The 22,426-nt window shown below is 36.8% G+C and overlaps 4 protein-coding genes across 14 annotated transcripts; 3 read left to right on the top strand and 1 right to left on the bottom strand.

Moving 5' to 3' along the window:
* The first annotated feature begins 617 nt into the window (after window positions 1-617).
* Window positions 618-6,535, top strand: LOC107905716 (glutamate receptor 3.3). Of its 11 annotated transcripts, none has more exons than XM_041094003.1 (7): window positions 618-755; window positions 2,274-2,615; window positions 2,737-4,079; window positions 4,175-4,452; window positions 5,040-5,071; window positions 5,171-5,577; window positions 5,822-6,535. In XM_041094003.1, exons 2-7 carry the CDS (start codon window positions 2,351-2,353, stop codon window positions 6,224-6,226), a joined length of 2,730 nt encoding a protein of 909 aa, XP_040949937.1. In that variant the 5' UTR covers window positions 618-755; window positions 2,274-2,350; the 3' UTR covers window positions 6,227-6,535. The 11 variants fall into 11 exon arrangements, with proteins under 11 accessions (XP_040949937.1, XP_016687925.1, XP_016687923.1 ...); XM_016832436.2 differs by having other exon boundaries at window positions 618-875; XM_016832434.2 differs by having other exon boundaries at window positions 745-990.
* Window positions 6,536-6,970: 435 nt separating this feature from the next.
* Window positions 6,971-9,903, bottom strand: LOC107905717 (glyceraldehyde-3-phosphate dehydrogenase B, chloroplastic). The gene is made up of 9 exons (XM_016832439.2): window positions 9,428-9,903; window positions 9,218-9,331; window positions 8,876-9,040; window positions 8,618-8,785; window positions 8,334-8,494; window positions 8,165-8,226; window positions 7,984-8,033; window positions 7,416-7,822; window positions 6,971-7,295 (listed from the first exon to the last, which is right to left on the bottom strand). The coding sequence occupies exons 1-9, from the start codon at window positions 9,530-9,532 to the stop codon at window positions 7,160-7,162; spliced, it is 1,368 nt and encodes a 455-aa protein (XP_016687928.2). The 5' UTR covers window positions 9,533-9,903; the 3' UTR covers window positions 6,971-7,159.
* A 3,165-nt stretch (window positions 9,904-13,068) lies between these two features.
* LOC107905754 (protein S-acyltransferase 21) lies at window positions 13,069-19,185 on the top strand. Its single transcript, XM_016832497.2, has 10 exons — window positions 13,069-13,782; window positions 14,806-14,919; window positions 15,022-15,142; window positions 15,333-15,538; window positions 16,074-16,142; window positions 16,433-16,504; window positions 16,618-16,746; window positions 17,133-17,213; window positions 17,330-17,536; window positions 18,097-19,185. The coding sequence occupies exons 1-10, from the start codon at window positions 13,738-13,740 to the stop codon at window positions 18,976-18,978; spliced, it is 1,926 nt and encodes a 641-aa protein (XP_016687986.2). The 5' UTR covers window positions 13,069-13,737; the 3' UTR covers window positions 18,979-19,185.
* Window positions 19,186-20,112: 927 nt separating this feature from the next.
* LOC107905715 (outer envelope pore protein 21, chloroplastic) lies at window positions 20,113-22,179 on the top strand. Its single transcript, XM_016832430.2, has 5 exons — window positions 20,113-20,338; window positions 20,709-20,783; window positions 20,891-21,043; window positions 21,293-21,391; window positions 21,923-22,179. The coding sequence occupies exons 1-5, from the start codon at window positions 20,246-20,248 to the stop codon at window positions 22,004-22,006; spliced, it is 504 nt and encodes a 167-aa protein (XP_016687919.1). The 5' UTR covers window positions 20,113-20,245; the 3' UTR covers window positions 22,007-22,179.
* The last annotated feature ends 247 nt before the right edge of the window (window positions 22,180-22,426 follow it).

The following is a 22,426-nucleotide window of genomic DNA, read 5'->3' as shown; positions in this document are numbered from 1 at the left end:
GCAGCAGCAGCTAATTCATGAACCATGGGATTCCAGTTCATCTCCATATCACACACAATGAAGAAATCTAACACACAACCGAACATTAAGTTCCTACCAGCAACAAAAGCAGGGGTTCTTTTCGCATTTCATCGTTCACTTCTTTGCCTAATAAACTTGTAAGATTTTGTATTCAGTTAAAATGAAGGTTCAGTTTCATCAAAAGCATTTCTGTACCGACGTCAGAATGAAAGCCTGTGAGGATTTTCGCAAACATCTGACAGCCCGCTAACTCTGATTTGGGACACCGCCTATCATGTCGATACTAATGGATTTTAACGTGTGCTTTTCGTTCCCCTTTGTAATAATTTGTTGTCGCATTGTAAAAAGACGCGGCAATTTTTGTTAGTAGGGAGAAAGCTAGTAGCTGTTAGTGTTAAGTTTGAATATTAAGTTTGGGCTGGGTCGTTAATTGGGCAGTGCAGCATGCGACCATCGTTGGGCCTCAATTGCTTTTGACAATTTCTTCATTGTCTTTTGAAATAGGCCAATCTGCGATGCAGGCCGCCATGCTAGAGTCCATGGCTCAAGATAAGCCGCATCATAAAACTTCTTGTTGATAATGATAGGGGTGTCGGCAACCGGCGATTCCGGGTAGTTTACAGTGATTGTGGGGAAAGTATTGTTTCAGTTGTAAGATGATTGGTTGAGACTTTGTGACGGCTTCTATAGGATGGAAACAAGAGGAAATAGATTTGATGTGGATGGAACAGAAGGTATCGTTATTGTGAACGTAAATGTATGAGAGTATGTCCCAGCTAAGTGGTCCATCTTTCGGTCCCATCTTCATAATCCCCAAATCGGCTGACTCTGCTCTCATCTCATCTTGCATTTGCGTATGTAATGTATTCCCTCTTTCACTCTCAATTTTCCTCACTCATAGCCAGAAGTTTACTTCCCTTAGGACAAATCCGACACCATCAAGTTTTCTGACCTTTCAAGCAAGCAAAGGTTACAACTTCATTTCCAACCAACACGAATGCTTAAGTTCCAGCTTCAGTCATTAACTTTTCTCCATAACTTGAATCCAGAATTATATCATTATCAAGTAAATTGACGATGTTTTGTAAGGCCGCCTTTTTTGACTTATGCTCTGTTTTTAACTAAAAGAAGGAAAAGCTTTGAAAGTTCAAATCCCTCATTGAACTCGTGGCTCTTTAGTGCGTGGGTATACGAATTCCAGTGCCTCTGTTCAGTTAATTTTAGTTGATTCCCCGATAAACAGAACACCAACTATGTCGTTAGGACAGAAATACGGTGAACAGCAAGAAGCATCGCTTCCCTTTCTAACAAATACTTCTTCTCAATCTTTGTCCTAAATGGAACCCTCGAAAGTTGCTTATTGAGTAAAATCTCATTTCTGCCCCGCACCTGAACTTTGATTCTTTAATTGTGTTCCTTTTACTTTTGTATTTGGCAATTTTCACTTGGACATTGTTTTGGTTTTGCAACCCTATCGGCTACCATTAAGAATGGTATCCCCCCTCCTATCTCTCCTTTTTCCCGCATAGCCATAAGCATAGAAGTACAAGGCTGGTGGATTGTTTGGTAAAAAAATATTCAAGTCTCATTCTTAGATTTGCTTTTTCAGCCGCTGACTGTGTTTCTTCTTCTGGCCTTTTTAATATTATAGCTTCCTTCCTGCTTTATTATCACTTGCTTATTATTATTTTTTATTGTGCTTTTTCCTCTGTTTTTTCTCTCTTTACTTCGTTTCTTGAGTTTGAGATAAGGAGCTTTATACAGTTACTTCTTGTTGGGTTTCCATTTTCTCCCAAATAAATAATATTATACTACCACTTGGCCTCATGAATGAATGTGCTATTCTTGAGTCTTGCTGCTTTATGTTGGTATGTTTTATTAGGTTTGATTCAGTCCTGGAATCTGATTCTGATTTCCACTATCATATGTTCACATTCTTTATTTTACCTGTCACCTCTATTGGTTCCGTCTCTACATTCTTTTTGGGTAATTTTATCATTGGTTTCATCGTTCAATCAAATATATAGAGAATAAAGAAGCACGGGGCGGTAGGTAAGGTTAAATTGATGGTTTTGTTTATAAATAAGTTTAAATAGACATGGCCTTTCCTTAGTAGTGTTTGATTGGTCATTGAAACCCTTCCATGTTCTTTTGCTACTGGAGCTTTTTGGGTCTTAATCTGTAACATAATATTTGCATAATATATCTTTAATAGTTTTATCTGAGAAACTTTTAGTTCCTTCTATATGTAGAGTTTCTGAAACGATTGGTGGCAATAGTGGACTCAATACATCTTGTGCCGGTCAAGTTGGTCTCATAGTTGACTGAAATGAATGTGGCTGGCTTTATTTTCCTACTCTCTCTCCACTTAGGGGTGTTTCAAATTGGTTATGGTAGAAATGCTTCCACTCGGCCAGCTGTTGTTAATATTGGAGCAATGTTTAATTTTGACTCTATCATTGGAAGAGTTGCCAAGATTGCTATTGATGAAGCTCTGAAAGATGTCAACTCCAATTCAAGCATTCTCAAAGGAACTAAACTTAGTGTAACACTGCAAGATACCAATTGCAATGGCTTTCTTGGCATGGTCGAAGGTATTTTACAATCCATTATCTGCTTTTGGTAATTACTTGTTTTTCTTACATATAATGGTCAAGAAAAAATATTGTCTGCTACTGATAATTAATATACTCAAATTTATGTGTTGAATAACAGCTTTGCGGTACATGGCGACTGACGTCGTTGCCATTATAGGTCCCCAATGTTCTGTAGTTGCTCCTATTATATCACATGTTGCAAGCGAACTCCGATTTCCTCTACTGTCATTTGCAGCTACAGATCCCACCCTTTCTTCCCTTCAGTTCCCTTTTTTTGTTAGGACAGCACAGAGTGACTTGTATCAAATGACTGCTGTGGCTGATATCATTGACCATTATGGTTGGAAGGAGGTCATTGCAATCTTTATAGATGATGATTGGGGGCGAAATGGTGTGTCAGCATTGAATGATAAACTTGCAGAGAGGCGCTGCAAAATCTCCTACAAGGTAGGTATTCAACCAGATTCTTCAGTGACTCAGGGTGCCATCATGGATATTCTTGTTAAGGTTGCATTAATGCAATCTCGAATTGTTGTTCTGCATTTAAATCAAATAGTAGGGTTTAAGGTTTTCTCTGTTGCAAACCATCTTGGAATGATGGGCAATGGTTACGTATGGATAGCTACGGATTGGCTTTCATTAGTTTTAGATTCTGAGTCTCCTTTGCCTTCTGAGACCATGGACAAAATACAAGGAGTTCTAACTTTACGTCAACACACACCTGATTCGGATCGAAAAAGAGCCTTTTTCGCTAGGTGGAACCGCATAACTGGAGGTTCTCCACAGTTGAACGCTTATGGACTTTATGCTTACGATACAGTTTGGCTGCTTGCCAATTCTCTTGATGCTTTTTTTAACCAGGGTGGGGTTATCTCATTCTCTAATGATTCTAGGATAAGCTCTATGGCAGGCAGTGCTCTCCACCTTGAAGCAATGAGCATTTTCGATGATGGAGTGCTCTTGCTGAAGAACATTTTGCTAAGTGATTTTGTTGGTTTGACAGGCCCACTTAAGTTTAATTCAGACAGGTCTCTTATTCTTCCTGCGTATGATATTATTAATGTGCTTGGAACTGGGATTCGACAGATTGGCTACTGGTCAAACTATTCTGGTTTATCCACTGTATCCCCAGAGACACTTTATACGAGACCACAAAACCGTTCAAGTGCAAACCAAAAACTATATAGTGTAATTTGGCCGGGAGAGACATTGTCTAAGCCTCGTGGATGGGTTTTCCCGAACAATGGAAAGCTATTGAGAATTGGTGTTCCAAATAGAGTCAGTTACAAGGAATTTGTATCGCAGATTCGAGGAACTGATATGTTCAAGGGTTTTTGTATAGATGTATTTACAGCCGCTGTTAATTTGTTACCATATGCTGTTCCGTATAAATTTATCTCCTTTGGAGATGGTCGTAAGAACCCAAGCTATACAGAGCTTGTGAATAAGATCACAGCCGGTGTGAGTATCACTATGAGTGTGACTACTATGTTATTTCATCATATGTGAGATGTTGCTTTCTCCTGCTGGCTAATTGTCAAACTCTATTCCTGCAGGAATTCGATGCTGTTGTCGGTGACATTGCCATTGTTACAAATCGGACAAGGATAGTTGATTTTACCCAGCCTTATGTTTCATCTGGGCTGGTCATTGTGGCTCGGTTGGAGAAAGAGAGAAGTGGTGCTTGGGCTTTTTTGCAGCCATTTAGTCGCCGTATGTGGATTGTCACTGGCTCCTTCTTTCTCATTGTCGGAATAGTGGTTTGGATCCTGGAGCACCGGATAAATGATGAGTTTAGGGGCCCACCTAAACAACAAGTTATAACCATTTTATGGTGAGCGATAAAGTTTACTATTTTCTTGTGATGCAGATGCATTTGTATGTTTGCAAGTAGGATTGGAGTATTTACATAATATAGCACATGTAATCCTTGATGTGTAGAAATTTGTTTATGTCGGGTCAAGAATCATTTAAAGCAAACTGAAGAGCAAGAGGCTAAATTTTTCTGTCAATCTTGAAATGGCACTGCAAAGAGAAATCTGCAAGCAGTGCATTGTGTAGTAAAAAATTAATGAGAGCTGTCACAAGCATTTCCCCCTCCCCTTTATATCACTCTTTTCTGGTCTTGTTGTCTATTTGTTGATGTTATCCCACATCTATTAGGCTTCCCATGGTCTTATATTGAAATTGCGCCCCTCCACCTATTACCTATTGGTTTTAGGTTGGGTGCATAACACTATCAATATCATAATGCTTAACTACAGTAAGCTTTTACTTTATCGTTGTTGTTATTATTATTGTTGTTGTTGTTGTTATCTGATTGTATATGTTTGTCATGCCACTTTATTTTCTTTTTCTAGAACAAAGTGTACAGTTACTTTCATCCCTTTTAGCTGTTTCCTGATGTGAAATAACTTGCAGGTTTAGCTTCTCAACTATGTTCTTTGCCCACAGTAAGTGAAGTTCCCACTATAATAATAAATCAAAAGGCAAGGCAGAAATGGTGTATGATAAAGTTTGATTAAGCCGGCCACTTTATATTCCTTTTGCAGGAGAGAATACTATGAGCACTCTTGGCCGTCTAGTGTTGCTTGTATGGCTCTTTGTGGTTTTAATAATCAACTCCAGTTACACTGCAAGTCTGACGTCAATCCTGACAGTGGAGCATTTATCTTCTCCAATTAAAGGAATTCAAAGCTTGGCAGCTACTAACGAGCCTATTGGATATCAAGAAGGCTCTTTTGCTGAGCGATATCTAAGCGAGGAACTTAACATATCTAGATCTAGGCTTGTATCTCTTGGATCACCTGAAGCTTATGCTTTGGCACTCAAACGTGGTCCTGGAAATGGAGGTGTCGCTGCTGTAGTTGATGAACGTCCGTATGTTGAGCTTTTTCTCTCAAGCCAGTGCACATTCAAGGTTGTAGGTCAAGAATTTACCAAAAGTGGCTGGGGTTTTGTGAGTATTTATTTTCTATCCTTGTCAGAAGTGATCATGAGTATTGGAATAACATCACATCACATGCATATTATTATCATTGACCATTTTTAGTTGTTCTGTGGCATGGCATCTGAAGACAAGGTTTTTTCCTTAAATTCATGCATCCATTAAATAAAAAACTGAAATTCACCTATTATTGGCAGGCATCCTCGAAGTCACATAATATTCTGATCTGTTGTTTGCATGCATAATTTCTTCCTAGGCATTTCCTCGGGACTCTCCCTTGGCAATCGATATGTCAACTGCAATTCTAGCACTCGCTGAGAACGGTGATCTGCAGCGAATACATGACAAGTGGCTGATGCAAAGCACCTGCAGTTTGGAGAGTACAGAGATAGAAACAAACCAACTTAATCTATCCAGCTTCTGGGGTCTGTTCCTTATTTGTGGGATTGCTTGCATCATTGCCCTTCTTATATATTTTCTGCAGATATTGCAGCAGCTACCTCCTGCTCCTGAATCTGCATCAATTACTGGTCAAGATAGCTCACATTCTCGACGGCTGCGGAGGTTTTTGTCACTAATGGATGAGAAAGAAGAGCAATCAAGAAGTGGGCAGAAGAGAAGGAAAGTAGACAACGAAAGGGATGATGAATTTGGTAGTTAAGACCAAGAGGAGAGAGAGGAGCAATAGCAATGCATTAATTACTTCTCATTTCATTCATTGGAGTTGCGCATACCTAACTGAAACTGTGACACGTTCATGTGAGTCACGCCTTTTTTATCTTTAAAGCAACGTAACTATTTATATGTATTCAAAGGCAAAGCATTGGTTGTGTACTTTAGGTTATATTATATATTAGGAGGGCTTTGATTTCAAACACAGTCCGTTTATTGGGATGATAATGTAATGCTACCTAATATTTTTGCCAGTCATCCTTGTATATTTTGCAATTCAATTTCCACTTTCCATGTACATCCTTTCTCTTGGATTCTTTCCTAGTCCACAGTCGATACTAGGTCCGGGTCTGGCATGGAAACTGCTTCTGCCATCGCCCATCAGTATCATGCCTTTTCATGAAAACTGTGTTTCATTTGGTGCAATAACAATTCACAGAATATTTTTAATTCTAGAGGTAACTTGCCATAATGATGCATACATGGGGCCATAATAATGAAATCTATGGTTAATACTTCAAAGTTCAAGTTGGATGCCGAGTTTTTTGCTTCCTTTCTTCCAACTAGCTTCAGGGCGGGAAACATTGCATTCACATACAGAGACAGATAGATACAATATAAGTCCAATACAAAGGATTAAATTTTACAAAGTCAAATTAAGCAACTACGGACGCGATTGAATTCATACAATGAGCCTTTCTTTCCTAGTATCTCATCCACAGCAACAAGTAAATCATTCCAAAGATTATTGCTGTTCTTTTATAGCTTCATGCATTCAAATGTTATTTGATAAATTCTCTTCATCCACTCTGGTGTTATTACAAAATGAGCTTATTGATAACATGAACACTGGAAAATCTTGACCACTAACTATACCACCAGCATGGAAAACAATTTAAAAAAAAATGAAAATTGCAATCATTTAAGCCTCGTAAACTTTGCATTCTTCATCAGCTGGGTTTGTCTTGCAGAAATCCTCCAAGGGGTCACTGCTTCCTCCTGCAGGCATGCCTGGCCACTTGCTTGCCACCAAGTGTGCCAAATCAACAACCCTTTGGCTGTAAATCACAAATATCAATCACATAGTAACAGTTATTAGTGTACAAATACAGAAGATTAAAACGTTGACAAGTTCTGATTTTGAACTACTTTAGCTTGTTTGCTTGTATTAGGCTTACCTGTAACCCCATTCATTGTCATACCAGGCCACCACCTTGACCATGTCATCTCCCATGACCATGGTCAATGAAGAGTCAATGGTGGAGGAAACATCAGAGCACCTAAAGTCCACCGAGACAAGAGGAACATCACACACATCCAATACGCCCTTCAATGGCCCCTTGGCTGCCTTTCTGAATGCAGCATTCACATCTTCAGCTGTGATACCCTTCTTCTCAACATTCACAACCAGATCAACAACAGATACATTGGGTGTTGGTACACGAAGTGCAATGCCATTGAGCTTGCCCTTGAGCTGAGGAAGCACAAGGGAGACAGCCTTGGCAGCACCTGTACTTGTTGGTACAATGTTCAATGCTGCAGCCCTGGCTCTCCTCAAGTCACGGTGTGAAGCGTCTAAGAGCCTCTGGACAATCACAACCGAAAATTCTAGTTTACTTCTTTGTTGAAGCAGTTAATTCTTTCAGCATATAATCTATCATAAAACCAAAATTTTGAGAATATGCAACTTCTGGGTTCCTCAGTAGACTTTACTGTAGAGTGATTGATTAAACAGTATGATTTTACCTGGTCTCCAGTGTAAGAGTGGGTGGTTGTCATTGTACCCTTGACAATGCCTGACAAAAAGTGAAAGGAGATTAGCAAATCTTGAACTGTTATCACGCAGGGAATTAACCTAAACAACCGAAAAAGTTTGTCCTCGATTGTTTAAGCTATGAAATGATATATAAATACTAGCAATGCTTACCGAATTCTTCATCCATGACTTTCACAAAAGGAGCCAAGCAATTTGTGGTGCATGAAGCATTGCTGCAAGCATAAAATTGCCATCAAATTCTAAACCACTATAACAATAAAGAAATGGAGAATGATTATCATGATTGCTTAATTAGCGGGCAACTCTGTTCCAAACCAACCTTATGATGTTTGAGACCTCGTGGTCATAATCCCCTTCATTGACTCCAACAACATAGGTTGGAATGTCTGCACCTTTAGCTGGAGCTGTTATGATAACTTTCTTGGCACCAGCCTGTATGTGCTTCCCAGCTCCAGGGCCATCTACAAAGACTCCTGTTCCCTGCAAGATGCATGTAAAATTTGTTCTGTTATCATTGATACTCTCAATGAAGTGGTATACTAGAAGATAGTAGAAGTGTAAATCTATGGCAAAAATCTTAAAGCATTAAGGACAACGACCTACCTCGATAACAATGTCAATGCCAAGTTCAGCCCACGGAAGCTGGAGGGGGTCCCTGTTAGAGACGACCTTGATGGGCTTACCATCAACACTGATAGTTTCATTGTCAACAATTTTTACATCAGCTTTGAAAGTTCCCAGCATTGAATCATACTTCAGCAAGTGTGAAGCCTGTGTTTTTTATTTTATGTATATCGTGGTTAATAAAATGAAAACATTGAAACTAACCAAATCTCAGTATTTCGAGTCAGAGTTACTTACATTCTTGACACCACCACTGTCATTTACAACAATCACGTCGAGGGGAGAGTTCTTCCTGCCATGCCAACATCGGAGAAAGTTCCTGCCGATGCGTCCAAATCCGTTGATAGCAACCTTCAATTTGGCAACTGTTTCGCCCCTAACAGGTGTTGCTCCACCTGCAGTCTAAATTCCACCACAGTTTCAAGTGATCAGTACCATATACAATTAGGTGCTTTGCATTGATCATTTTAGTTTTTATATTGGTTATATCTAATGAAATCCATAGCTTGTGTACAAGGCTGAGAACGATCCAACGAAACATTGAAACTCAAAAAACAAAATCTGAAGCAGTGAACGAACCTTTGGAGTAAGTTGAGCAGCCACCACATCGAAAAAGGACGCATCTCTAGCATTGTTGACGAATGTGACGCATGAGGCGGAGCGCAGTCCAGAGAATTCAGTAACTTGTAATCTCTGCAAAACAAAACCGAAATGAGTATCCCAAGAGCAAAACAGGTAGCACAAAAACTTCATTCCAAAACCTGAAAAGAAAAAGAGAGAGAGAGAAACCGTGGAAGAGCATTGAATTTGAGAGGGGAAAGAGTGTGTGGTCTTAGAAGGAAGCCTGGTTGTTGCAGGGATCCTTGAAGGAGCTAGACTTGCGTGTGTAGCCATGGATGTCGGGTTCAAGCAAAACTAGTAATATTATTTTTGCAGTTGAATTTGGTGTTTCAGCTAAAACATTAGCATTTAAATTATGGATGAAAGTGAAGTATAAGGAATGTGTGGTGAATATGGAGTGAGACGGTGCATATATGCGATAAGATTTAAAAAGACTAAGATTGTGTCCGTGATGCCACTTCATAATTTGAGCCACAGATAGGTACAGTTGCTACATTTCCTCCAAGAGAGAAAGTACTTTGGGTCATTGGGATGGATGGGATCGGACCAGATTTTTACAAGCAATTTTCTGGCTGTGAAGAAATTAGAGGATATAGATATCAGTGTCATTTCAGACATAAAATTATTTTGAGGCTAAAATTAGAGAAATGAAACCAGCCCGCACCAAATCCACATAAATAAATATCCGCAATGTCCAAATGAGAAATAATGACCATCCATTCATCAAATCTAACAGTTAATCGCCCAATATATGTTCATTTATATATATTATTGACAAGTAAGAAGATGAACATCGTTGCATTTTCACTAGTAATTAATAAAGGCATTGAAATCGGAAAACAGCCTACAGGAGTTGGTCAGGACTACATAGTGTGATAATTAGGGCTGTAAATGAACCGAGCTTGAACGAATAAATTTCTATTCATGTTTGTTTGTTTATTTTTAAGTTTGTTCTTGTTCAGCTAGTGTTCGTTAAGAATTTCAAATTTTTATTAATGTTCGTTTGTTTAATGTTCACAAATATATTCATTTAACTTAATCGAACATGTTCACGAAAAATGTTAATAAATAATAAACAAACAATAAATAAATACACACATTGTTTATATATAAAATAGTCAAATATAAATATTAATAATTATATTATAAATGAAAAAATACAAGTCAAGATAATTTTATTAATATATCTAATGGAACAATAAATGAGTTTTAAGATAATTTTATTAATATATATTAATAAATTTTTTATAAAAAAATATCATTAATAAATAAACGAGTCATAAACTTTGTTCGTGAACATAAACGAACCAAACACATCTCTGTTCGTGTTCGTTCGTTTATTAAATCAACATAAAAATTTTGTTCATACTCATTTATTTAGTTTAATAAACGAACATAAACGAATATTATACGAACGAATCACGAATAATCCATCGAATGTTTTGTTGATTTACATAGTGATAATGCAATTTGTTTCATTGAATAAGTATCTCTAATTCGTAGAATGAAAGAGTAAAAAACATTGCACCCAATTACAAAGCTAAGAGGGTGACTATTCTCACCCAATAAATTTATGGTAAAATACACCCAAGCTCTCTAAACTATTAATAAAATTATATTTTTGTCACTCAACTTCAAAAAGTTACATAATGATCACTGAATTATTCGAAAATTTTCATTTAAGTCACTGAACTATTTGAAATTTTTTATTTAAGCCACTAGATTGATAAGGTTTTTTTTTAAATCTTGCTAGCGAACTTCAAGCGATGATTCAATGATTGGTACTATCAACGAGTAGAAGAACATACCTTAGACCTAAGTCGATTTAACAGCCAATGTCGGAGATAAGAGAAGGAAACAGTTTTGAATTTTAGTTCATAAATTTGTGAATTCAAAGTTGTTTAATGAAAAAAAAAACTAAACTGTAAAAGGGAAAAGAAAGCTTTAGATTGATCTAGGCGATGCGAACAGGAAAAGCCATTTAACAACGATGTTAACAGTTCAGTAATTCAAATAAAAACTTTTGAAAAGTTCAACGATAAATTTGTATTTTTTTAAGTTAACAAACCAAAACGTAAATCTACTGATAATTTAGTGACCTCAAGTGAAATTTACCATAAAACTACTTTCAGTGTCTAACAAAACAAACTTAGCAAGACGATGAGCTGGTTGATTTTGAAACCTCATACATGGCTAAATTTAAAAGCACTAAATCTGGAACAAAAAGTTCTAATGTCCTCAATCAAAGACACTATAGGATTATTGTCTGTAAGGTAGTTCACAACAACTAGTTGACAATAATTAGAGAGTCGCTTTCATCTCCGACACAAGCCACTTGCATATCTAGTAGCCATTAAATCCCCAATGATATTGGCTTCCATGTGAAATATGTATCAGTACTACCAGCTACTGTCCAACACCCTGAGCCCATCAACAGCTTTACATGAATCCAAGTCCAAAGCTAACTTATCAATATTTCTTTGAATATTTTTATTTTACTTAAAGATTCTCTTATTTGGCTGCGTTGACCGGATGTCTTGATTCAATTTTGCATATTCCGCTAAATGCTAAGCCAATAACACTAATAAATTATAGAAAAATCTAAGTTGGAGGAAATAGTCAATTTGTATTAAGATAATTAAGAATGCATGTGATGTGATACAAGTTAAGCTCAACAGCAGCTATGCAATGTCAAAATGCCCATCAATCAATTAATTATCACCAAAATCTTCGCATATTAGTGGGTTTAGTTTCCACGTTCCAGTGATTTTAATAACTTCAAGAGTTCGTCGTATGTAGCATTTACATCTTTTATCTTTCAATATTCTTTTATTATTAATTGCAAACATATATTTATATATACTGAATATTGTTCATACTTAGTACTAGAGGTTGGTTATTGAGAGTTATTAGTGGTTTGGAAGTGCTTATAGAATTATGGTGAGGTTTGAGCAAAGTATCGACAAGGGAATCATAGCTTTAAAGTCTTTTAGTGATTGAAAGAAATTTATATAAAAGAAGAATTTGACATGAGTTCTTCTAGACAAGTGTCTCACCTTGATAGTTGAATCATGGAATGCTTTATTAAGATGTGATAAGATATTACTCGAGATAATTTGATAAATTACAAGTGACTATATTACGTGTGAGTTCGGATGTAACAAGAAAGTTGTCAAGTGTAAGATTAGTAATAAAATTATAAAAGGTTTTACTGATATATGATTATATCTTGGATGTAATAAGAACAATATTGGTAGTAAAATTATAGAGTAAGATAAAATATTATCCTAAAGGTTTATTTGATAAAAGTATAAGCCCCTGTACCCAGCTTCAAGTGATGGAAGTAGAGCTGCTCATGGGCCGGGTTTGGGCCGGGCCTAGAAAAAAATTTTGGCCCGGCCCAAAATATGGGCCTAGAATTTTGCCCAGGCCCGGCCCGGGAAAAAATTCATAAGCCCGGGCCCGGCCCGGCTCAGCCCGTTTTTTTAAATAAATACCAAAAATTTATTTTAAAAATTTTAAAAAATTATTTTAAAAATATTTTAAAATTAAAAAAATAAAAAATAAAAATATTTATTATATTCGGACCGGGCCGGGCCCAGGCTAAAAAAGTGGTACCCGAGGCCCGGCCCGTTTTTTAATCGGGCCTCATTTTTTTGCCCAAACCCATATTTCGGACCTATATTTTTACCCAAACCCTCTCATATTTCAGGCGGGCCGTTGGGCCGGGCCGGGCCGCCCGGCCATGAGCACCTCTAGATGGAAGTGAACGAAAACATATATATTTCATTTTCCTTAATTTCTATGGTGAGGCTATGCTATGCTATGCTTTGCTTGATTGATGATGATGGTGTAAGAATTGTGAAGGAAAAGCACTAGGATGTCCATGTGGGTCAATCCTTTGTTCTGATTTCGACATGATAGCCAAGCCCCCCAAGCACTAAGAAACAAACAAGTGAAACAACCCAACAATTAAACGGAAATAATGGCATGCATGTGAATCAGTGAATGTCATGTCCTTTGCACGTGGAATCAATGTTCAGTGTTCAAAACGGAGGGGGGTTTGATTTTATTTCAGATTTTAGTTCGCAAACGACGCCGTCTACTCGAATCCCATTTTTATATTTTTTCTATACTGTACCTGCACTCAAGTCCTCATTTTTTCTCCTCTTCTTCAACTTCAAGGGCTCCCTCTCTCCATATCTCTGATCGACATGCATTCATTCAATTCTACAAACCCTAAAACCGAAAACTAACTTTATGCTTCTTCTCCAAATTACTTTACTGCTACTGGGTCAAGATTGAACCCCTTCTTCTTCATTCATGGGATACATCGATTCTTATGCCACAAATAAATAGAAGGAACCAGGCCAGCGGTGAAGCAAACGTCTCTTAGATTTTGCATTAAGTGTTTGCAAACTGGTTTTTTTTTTTCAAATGTAGTGGTGGATAAGGGAGTTGGGAGCAGTTGTTTGACAATGGTGAGGCGTCATGGATGGGAACTGCCGGCTCATACATTTCAGGTTTTTTCCCCCTTCTTTTTATTATACGGCCAGCTGCTCTTTTTAGTAATGCTTGGAGTGACTTTGAAAATTAATAGCATTTGGGGTCTTTGCTTCTTATGTCATTTACGTTAATACTTTGAAAAATCATTTCAGTTGCCGTATGTTTATTTTAGTCTCATTTATGTACATTATTGTCTCTAGCGATGAGTAGCTTTTCCTAATCTCTTTTGCATATTTTAATTCTTTCTATCTTTGCAAGGGGATTTTTTTATATATGTATGATGCATATATATATTATGAATTTATGAGTACCAGTTACCGGAGTTTTATTGTTTGTGATGCATATTGATTTTGTTTGTCCTCATCGACTTGTACGAAAAAAAAAGTAATGAACTAAACGCCATCTTTTTGAGGTGTTTATGCGAGTTTCTTTTATTTGATACTATTGATCCTTCACATGAAGAAGTAATCCAACTCGGGGAAAAGGATTTCTGCTGAAAAATTTTCAATTTTCTCATCGAAAATTTCATCTACCTTTGAGTATGCATAGTTGGTCTTACTTTACTTTGGAAGTACCAAAGAACGTTGAAACAAGCTGACATCTTAATTGTTATCTATTGCTTCAAACAAAACAAGCTACTAGATTATGTGGAAAATTTTATATGCTAATAAGGTTTTGATTTTAGCTTATAAAGTCATTATTGTTGATTCCCCTTGATTACCAAGTTTTTGTCGTTGCAAATGGATGCCTACTTTTGACCTGTAAAATAATCACTAAGACTACCAATAATAAAATAAAACAAATTGAAACCAAGTTGTGACTTTAGAAGAGAGCCATAATAGTCTATGAATTCATATATGGTAGACTTGATATTAAACATGGTGGTATTTTCTTGCCTAATCATTACATATTGTTGGTTTATGTTCTTGTAAGGTCCAGCCTCTAGCAGGATTCATGTGATAAATTTCTTGCGTGTGTCTCGTTTCAACAATCACTCATTTTCGTTTTCTTTTGTTGTTTGTTTTTCAAATGGTGGACAGGTTGTGGCCATTACTGTTTTCTTTTTGCTATCGGTTGCATATTATGCCTTCTTTGCTCCCTTTCTCGGAAAAGATATCTATGAATATGTGGCTATTGGTGTCTACTCTATCGTGGTAAGCATAATAACCTTTAATATGCTTTTACTTAAGGTTTAAAACTTCCTTAGGTCAGTTGCTTTCTTAATTATTATCTTAATGCTTGATTTTTGTTTTCAGGCACTCTCTGTTCTCATCCTCTATGTTCGATGCACTGCTATCGATCCTTGTGATCCTGGAATTCTTCTTGAAGCTGACAAGACACCAACTCGTAAATCACACACTGAAATGGATCTGTCTGGTAACTGTTTCTTTTTTCCTAATTGTTGTACGGGTTTGCTAATAGATTGTATGGTAATTGTGAACTTAACTGGTTGATAGTTAGAATTCTCATTTGGGAATTGTTTAATGGCTGCCTGTATTAAGATATGAACTTCTCTGTAGTTCATTGTATGTCTCAACTAATCTTGGATTTCATGCTGTTTAACCAGGGAATGCATCTTCTATCGAAGAGCCTTGCAAGATAAGAGTAAAGTATGGAAGACAATATAATAGGCATCGTTCACAATGGTGTTCCAAACTTGGAGGTTTCTTTTGTGCTTGTCTTGTAAAAGAAGATTGCTGCAAAGATGAAGACCTTTTGCAGCAACAATCTGGAGAAGAAGACGCTTTATTCTGCACATTGTGTAATGCAGAAGTAAGGTTCACACTAGCAGGATAGTCCTCTCTTGGTCGCTCCCTGCACCTGAATGCTCCCCTCTCCCCGAAAAAAAGACTTATCCTTTGTTTCCTCTCACTTTCTTCTTCCTTTTCAATGAAATACAAGAAATGAGAAGGCAAAGCAAAGCTATCTTTATCAAAATTAGCAACAGGAAAACCTAGAATACTGCTATATCTTCTTTTGCCATTAGCCTGAACTTGTGCGTTAGCACTCTTACTATGTGCATGCTTAGATACAAAAAAGCTTCTTTATATAGCTTTCTCTTCCTACATGATGAAAATAAATTACCTTTAATGTTCTATTCATTTACTTGTGTCTTGTTAGACACGTTCGTGCTTTTCAAGCAAGAATTTCCCCAGGGTTGTAGTCATACTAATTCTTAAAGAGTTTCCATGCTTCTGAAACAACTGGCTTGCATATATTTTGCTTTTTCTGGATGAAGCTTGTTTCTTATTGCATGGTGTTGAGCTATAATAACTCTCTTCCTGCCCTTCCAACTCACCTTTTGCAGGTGCGCAAATTCAGCAAGCATTGTAGAAGTTGTGAAAAATGTGTTGATGGATTTGATCATCATTGTCGAGTGAGTTATCAAACGTTCATCTTTTTCAGTTTCTTAAATTTTTGGCTAAATTTCTTGGTTTTTGAGAACTATTAAGAATTGAATAGCCAGAATATGTAAGTTATGCAACTGAACTGGAAATCACTTAGGGCTTCTGGTTGACTAATTGTAGTTCCTTGGCCATGTGCTGTAAGTTTTGCTTTTTGCTCTATAAATTGTAATTTCGTAGTAGTGTTCTGAAAACAATCCCGCCTTTTTGTACTTATTTAGATAATCTTGAACATAGCTAACTGTTTGACCATTTTATACAGTGGTTGAATAATTGCGTGGGCAGGAAAAATTACATCAGTTTTGTGTGCTTGATGGCAGCTAGCCTTGTTTGGGTAAGTTCTTTGGATAACTTTTGGACAATGGTTCATGTCACTCATTGGCATCTCCTGGCAAGAACTGAACTTATTCTCATGTGCCTGCATGTATGCATGCATGTTGTCGTCAGCTTATTGTTGAGTTTGGAGTTGGCATTGCTGTCCTTGTGCGATGTTTTACTGATAGAAAGGGTACAGAAAGTGAGATAACCGAGAAGCTTGGAGTTGGATTCTCCCGCCCCCCCTTTGCTACTGTGGTGGTATGTTGTCTGCATTCTCTGCCCAACAGCTCAGGTTGCTTCTGTAGTATTACTATGCTTGTGATAGAGCTCCTTGATTGATTTAGTCACTTTCCAAGACAAAATATGCTAAGATCGTAGAATATTTGCATGAATTTTATACAATCTATTTTGCAAGCTCTAGAGAGTGAATATTGACTTAAACCTCTGATTTTCTTGGGCATTGAGAAGCAAAATTCCTAGTTCTAAAATGTGAATTTGGTACTTCAAAATATTTTGTAATTATATGTATTCTTGTTTCCCTGAGACTGGTTGGAGTACATAAATGATAGCGCTCATTTCTCTAAGAATGAATGAAAACCTTGGCTGCCATGGGTTTTGCCCTAACATTATACAAATGACCACAGGCCATCTGCACAGCTGTTTCTTTTCTTGCCTTTGTGCCTCTGGGCGAACTGTTCTTTTTCCATATAATTTTGATTAGAAAGGTGGGTCCTTCAATCTCTCTCTCTCTCTCTCTCACACACACACACACACACACACACACACATATACATCCTGTTATAATATGTAAATATTGAACCATTGTAATTTCTAACTGCAGGGCATCACAACATATGAATATGTTGTTGCAATGAGAACACAAAGTGAACCACCTGGACAGTCTGCAGATGGTGGAGATCAGCAGAGTATGCCATCATCACCTACCAGTTCAGCTGTGACTGCCATAAGTGGAAGAAGCTCTCTTGGAAAGAGCTTGCAATACAAAGGTGCTTGGTGTACCCCACCAAGAATCTTCATGGAGCACCAGGTACCACTACCATACCTACTAAACATGAAAACTCTCATTTATATCAGTGATAGTGTATGCCATCAAATACAAAAAATGAAGGCGGGGCATGCATATATGATTTTATTAGTTCTATTATCACCCGTGATTTCATGATAGTTCTGCAGTTTGCTTTGTCAGAGAAACCTGTTTTGTAGACTCACATCCCTATCAGTATCTTCTGTTAAGAGTTTAAATGAAGGGGAAACGATAGTGTTTGCAAAAGGAATTTTATGTTTAAAATAAATCCCTTTGTATCCTTTTCTGCTGGGTGCTTTGTGTTCTTCCATCTCTATTCTTTCTTATACTTGCAGCTGAATATATTTTTTGTCATTAACTTTTGATTTTAGTTTGTAATTTCGAAAGAGTTATCACTTTTATTTACAAATTGTGGCTACACTACAAAGATGAATCTAAAATTCTTCTTGTTATTCTTATTAAGGGACATAAACATTGCTGCATTCTCTATCAGGGCGATCATCTGTCATAAATTTGCTGTTACTCATTAGAAGTTATAACTGATCAATATGTTTTCTTGCAAGGATGAAATTGTCCCACATTTGGACCCGGGCCGCTTACCATCCACAGTAGATCCAGATGCTGTACAGCCACCAGACAAGGGTAAAAGATTACCCCAACGTCCTGTCCGAATTAGTGCATGGAAACTTGCAAAATTGGATTCTAATGAGGCAGTTAAAGCTGCTACCAAAGCTAGAGCAAGTTCATCCGTCCTTCGTCCTATAGGCGCTAGGCAACATCCTTGCAGCGCTGATCAAGTGTCTAGTAGTACTATTAGTGGAAGAAGCAGTCCCATTAGTACTGATCACGGGTTTCAGACAAAAACTGCTAGAGCAGGGATATTGAATTCTTATCCTTCAAGCCATGCTAGCAGAGAAGACGCCGAATCATGTGCTCGAAGTGTTGATGAAATTAGCAGTGCTCATCTCTTCAGCATAACCCCCTCTCCAATGGCACAGCAACATTCAAATAGAGAACATTTCAACCCCATGTATGAAACGTCAGGCAATCAATCCCCTCTGTCAACAAAACAAAGTGAAGGGATTGAACATGCTGCTGGATATCCCATCAGGAAAAATTCTAGCTCGATAGAAAGCTCCAAAACTTCAGTTTTTTGGGATCCAGAAGCTGGACGCTTTGTCTCTTCCTCATCCAGAAATGCAGGCTCTTTGCAGGCTCCTGGATCAGAGCTTTTGTATAGTGGTCAATCGATATTTTTTGGCAGTCCTCTTATGAATGAACTGGCTAACCGAGGAACGAGGAGTACTAGTTCAATGTCTGTCGGGTTGGGTAGGGGTTCTACATTGAGTCATCATTATCATCAGCAGGGTAGATTGCAGAGAGGAGCCCAACTACCTGTGTTTGTTCCTACTGATTCTCCCTCTCAACCAAAGCAATTTCCATGAGCACCAAAATAAGGACAGTAATATGGTTTTGAAGTTAAAATCTTCATTTGATTTTAATTTAACTTGCCCGTGCAGCTTGTTCATATCTGCTGCAGGGTGTAAGTTCCAGGCTTTTTTAATGCAATGTATTATTTCACAGGAAACGCAAACGAATTAGCTTTACAAGATCGAACATTAGTTAGCAATGCATAATGCATTTCCAATTCATCCAAAGGGGTTTTCTGCTATTTAATTATATCCATTACGACTTTATTATATGGCCACTATTTTCTTGATAATGAAATCTGTAGGAATAATGATCAAGAAATAGTGTTCATTCTTTATTTATTAACTGAATAATAGAGGAGATGGAAAGATCACGTCTTACGTGTCGGTCTCCTAGATGGTAGAGAGCTGGAGATGCCAGAATGACGGTTGTTAACTAAAGTAAACCCAACATCGAATCTCCGTTGTGGCCCAATCTGTCGCACCCAAGATCCACATGCTCTTCGCTTCAATGAGTGGGCCACCATTTCAAGCAACGGCCGAAAATTGTATTTTATATTTTAAATCTATATTAGATTTCACGACTGTTACTATCTGGATGAAATATTATTTTTATAAAATATTATTTTAAAAATTATTCATTTTTTAAAGCATAAGTGAATAATTATCTTATTATCTAAAATAAAATTTAATTTAAAAATTTGAAATGAAAATTATTTTATATTTTAATAGTTATAATATATTTAAAAATTAAGATAATTAGTTAACTTGTAAGATTAATTCAGTAAGCTTTTTATTATTAATATAAATATATTCAACACACGTGACGTTAATAAATAATAAAATTTTCTTTTATTATTAATAAAATTAAATAAAAATCTAATTTTTATATTTTTATATATCTATATATATTCAAAGCAAATGCTAATGTTGTTTTTTTGAAGAGGAAGATGAAATTTGGGAATAAAGTACATTCAATGGAAATTAACTAAAAATATTAATTAATAACAAACAAATATATTTTAAAATTTTAAAAACTTTTATTTAATAATAATCAAATTTATAGAAAAAAAATGAAATGTTTTTAAGTACAATTATAAACATAATAATATATAATTTAAAAGTAATCATCGAATTTGAACGGAGGCTTATAAAGGGTGTAAAGCCCAACAAGCCCTATCTTACTATCTTAGCCGTGCATAGCGTCAGAGCGTCAAGAAGCAGGCAAGCAAAGACTGGATACGACTCGATAGATAGGAAACCAGAAACAAAGCAGGAAAAAATGCAGACTTCGTTGAGATACAGTGGTGACTCCAAAGCTCTACGAATCCACGCCAAGGAGAAGTTCCCCTTCGATTCCAAAACCCATTTGCAGGTCCCTATTGCTTGCTTCGTGAAGCTTTCTACTATTCTACTTTGATAAGTTTGCTCTTTCATGTTTTTTTTTAATCCCCTCAGTGATAAAGGATTTCATTACTGGACTTAGACTACACTAGATGATTAAAGATTGCAACTTTACTCGGTGCTTCTTTCCAGCTTTTTATGGATTATTTCTGTGACTTATGTTCTGAGAGATATAGGATTTAAGATTTGGGTGTGAATGTCAGTCTGGAATTCCGAATACCCAAAAAGTAACCCTTTTTAGGTCTTCTCATGCTTTTGTACGGGATAATTTACATACTTATACATCTTGGGTCTATTTTATTTGAGCAATCTTTGTATGTGTCTGTGTATCTATATATCAGGTTCAAGGCGAGCTGGACACAAGAACTGGAGTCCCCAATAACTTCTGTGCAATGATAAGGCACTCATATCATGATGTATGCTATCCCCAATGGTTATGCTCTTGTTCTAACAACATTCTCTTGCAAACTTGGGATCTTTTTTCTTTTCCAAGTTTATTAACGTGGCTGAGAATTTTCTGTAGTTGTTCACAAGCCTTGGTGTTGGAATGCGCTATGATAAGCGTGATAAGGTGCGGTACACACTGCGAGGAAAAAAATCTTTCCTTGTAACCAACGATGATTCAGTCAATTTTGTTATCAAGGGAAGATATGATGTTGATCAAGAATTCAAGGGGGTACGTGCAACCTTTTAAGTTTTCAGATTATTTCCTTTTTGAATAATCTTCATATTTGAATAATAGTTTTGTTAATAGTTGGGTCTTATGATTCATTTTTTCACAGTTGTTCTTTCTTTTATCATATTTGTTTGGGATAATGCCATCAGAGTTTCCTTTAATCTAGTGATTCTTTAGCGAGAAGACTGCAGTAATTTATGTATGGCTTTAGCTTTCTTTTGTTAATAGTTTATTCAACTACCATGACAGAGGAAGTCAGAAGGAGCTGCTGAATTTATTTATAAAATCTTCAATTTCCAGAAAGACCAAGATGTTAGACTCAAAGTTGGCTATGAAGTATTTGAGCAGGTAATTCCATTTTGTAATGCTGCTTGAAAGTCTAAACTTTAAAGTATTGGTCTTCCTATTCTTGCTTCTTCTATTTTCGGTGCTGCCCCCTCACCCCAATCATCAATCTTGATCAATCTGATCAATATTCGAACTTAAAGTTGGGCGGTTTTCATTTTGTTTTCGGGGAGTGCCTTGAGCATATGAACTAGTCTGAGTTGTGGGATCTGAATTGCATTTCGATTTCCAAGTCATGTTTGTAAGCAGTGAAACATCTCATTTTAAATTTCTATGTTTTACCTGCTGTGCTTTTTGCAAACACCATATAATCCCCTCCCAAATGCCATCTTTTAGATTATTGAATCCTGCATACGCCGTGGAACCACTTTCTTTTTGATAATTTAAGATTAACATCAGTGAAGTCATTTTAGCACGAAGTTATTTCTGATGTTGAAAGTATTCGTCTTCAATACAATTAACAAGAATTCTTGAGTCAAATTTTGCTTGACCCTTATACTTTAGTGTTTCACTTGGTGATTATTGCTCTTTCAGGTGCCATATCTGCAGATTAGGGAAAATAATTGGACCCTCAATGCTGACATGAATGGTAGATGGAATATAAGATTCGATTTGTGAGAATGCATGAGATGGACCACATTTGGTGGTGAGATATGTAATGTAAGTGCTATAAACATGTATAACGTTCATTTCAATTCTGGTGGAACAGACATTGCTGCGTCAATGCTGATTAGTAGAAAATAGAAACCCAATAATGTCACGGATGGGTCATTAATTATTTTTCTTTGCTATTTTGGGAATTTCTTTTTCTGCAACTGCCCGTAAAATGGTTTTGCCTTGATAAGGCAAATGAATAAGTCCAGATGTAGATTGTAGAATGTGAGGCAGAAAACAGGAACGGTACAAATCGACAAGCAGATTTTAGGGTTGATATCATGCCATTTTCATATTTTGATTGAAACTGCAAGTAGGAAAAAGGTAGAACAACATTGTTGGGATTACTTGATACAAATCTTATGGTGAATTATATGTCCAGAA

The sequence above is a fragment of the Gossypium hirsutum genome, chromosome D05 (assembly GCF_007990345.1).
Source record: "Gossypium hirsutum isolate 1008001.06 chromosome D05, Gossypium_hirsutum_v2.1, whole genome shotgun sequence".
In the NCBI taxonomy this organism is placed as follows: Eukaryota; Viridiplantae; Streptophyta; class Magnoliopsida; order Malvales; family Malvaceae; genus Gossypium; species Gossypium hirsutum.
Note: the sequence above shows the minus strand (reverse complement) of the source record. Positions and strands in the feature narration are given on the sequence as shown.

What these genes read in the sequence shown, in the direction of transcription:
- LOC107905716 (XM_041094003.1), top strand. Translation starts at nt 2,351, where the DNA reads ATGAATGTGGCTGGCTTTATTTTCCTACTCTCTCTCCACTTAGGGGTG. An exon ending in CTTTCTTGGCATGGTCGAAG is followed by an intron (nt 2,616 to 2,736) that starts GTATTTTACAAT and finishes GTTGAATAACAG; the next exon opens with CTTTGCGGTACATGGCGACT. An exon ending in TGAATAAGATCACAGCCGGT is followed by an intron (nt 4,080 to 4,174) that starts GTGAGTATCACT and finishes CTATTCCTGCAG; the next exon opens with GAATTCGATGCTGTTGTCGG.
- LOC107905717 (XM_016832439.2), bottom strand. Translation starts at nt 9,532, where the DNA reads ATGGCTACACACGCAAGTCTAGCTCCTTCAAGGATCCCTGCAACAACC. An exon ending in GAGGTCTCAAACATCATAAG is followed by an intron (nt 8,227 to 8,333) that starts GTTGGTTTGGAA and finishes TTATGCTTGCAG; the next exon opens with CAATGCTTCATGCACCACAA. An exon ending in AGTCATGGATGAAGAATTCG is followed by an intron (nt 8,034 to 8,164) that starts GTAAGCATTGCT and finishes ACTTTTTGTCAG; the next exon opens with GCATTGTCAAGGGTACAATG.
- LOC107905754 (XM_016832497.2), top strand. Translation starts at nt 13,738, where the DNA reads ATGGTGAGGCGTCATGGATGGGAACTGCCGGCTCATACATTTCAG. An exon ending in TGCCGGCTCATACATTTCAG is followed by an intron (nt 13,783 to 14,805) that starts GTTTTTTCCCCC and finishes AATGGTGGACAG; the next exon opens with GTTGTGGCCATTACTGTTTT. An exon ending in GCACATTGTGTAATGCAGAA is followed by an intron (nt 15,539 to 16,073) that starts GTAAGGTTCACA and finishes CACCTTTTGCAG; the next exon opens with GTGCGCAAATTCAGCAAGCA.
- LOC107905715 (XM_016832430.2), top strand. Translation starts at nt 20,246, where the DNA reads ATGCAGACTTCGTTGAGATACAGTGGTGACTCCAAAGCTCTACGAATC. An exon ending in ATTCCAAAACCCATTTGCAG is followed by an intron (nt 20,339 to 20,708) that starts GTCCCTATTGCT and finishes TCTATATATCAG; the next exon opens with GTTCAAGGCGAGCTGGACAC. An exon ending in TTGATCAAGAATTCAAGGGG is followed by an intron (nt 21,044 to 21,292) that starts GTACGTGCAACC and finishes CTACCATGACAG; the next exon opens with AGGAAGTCAGAAGGAGCTGC.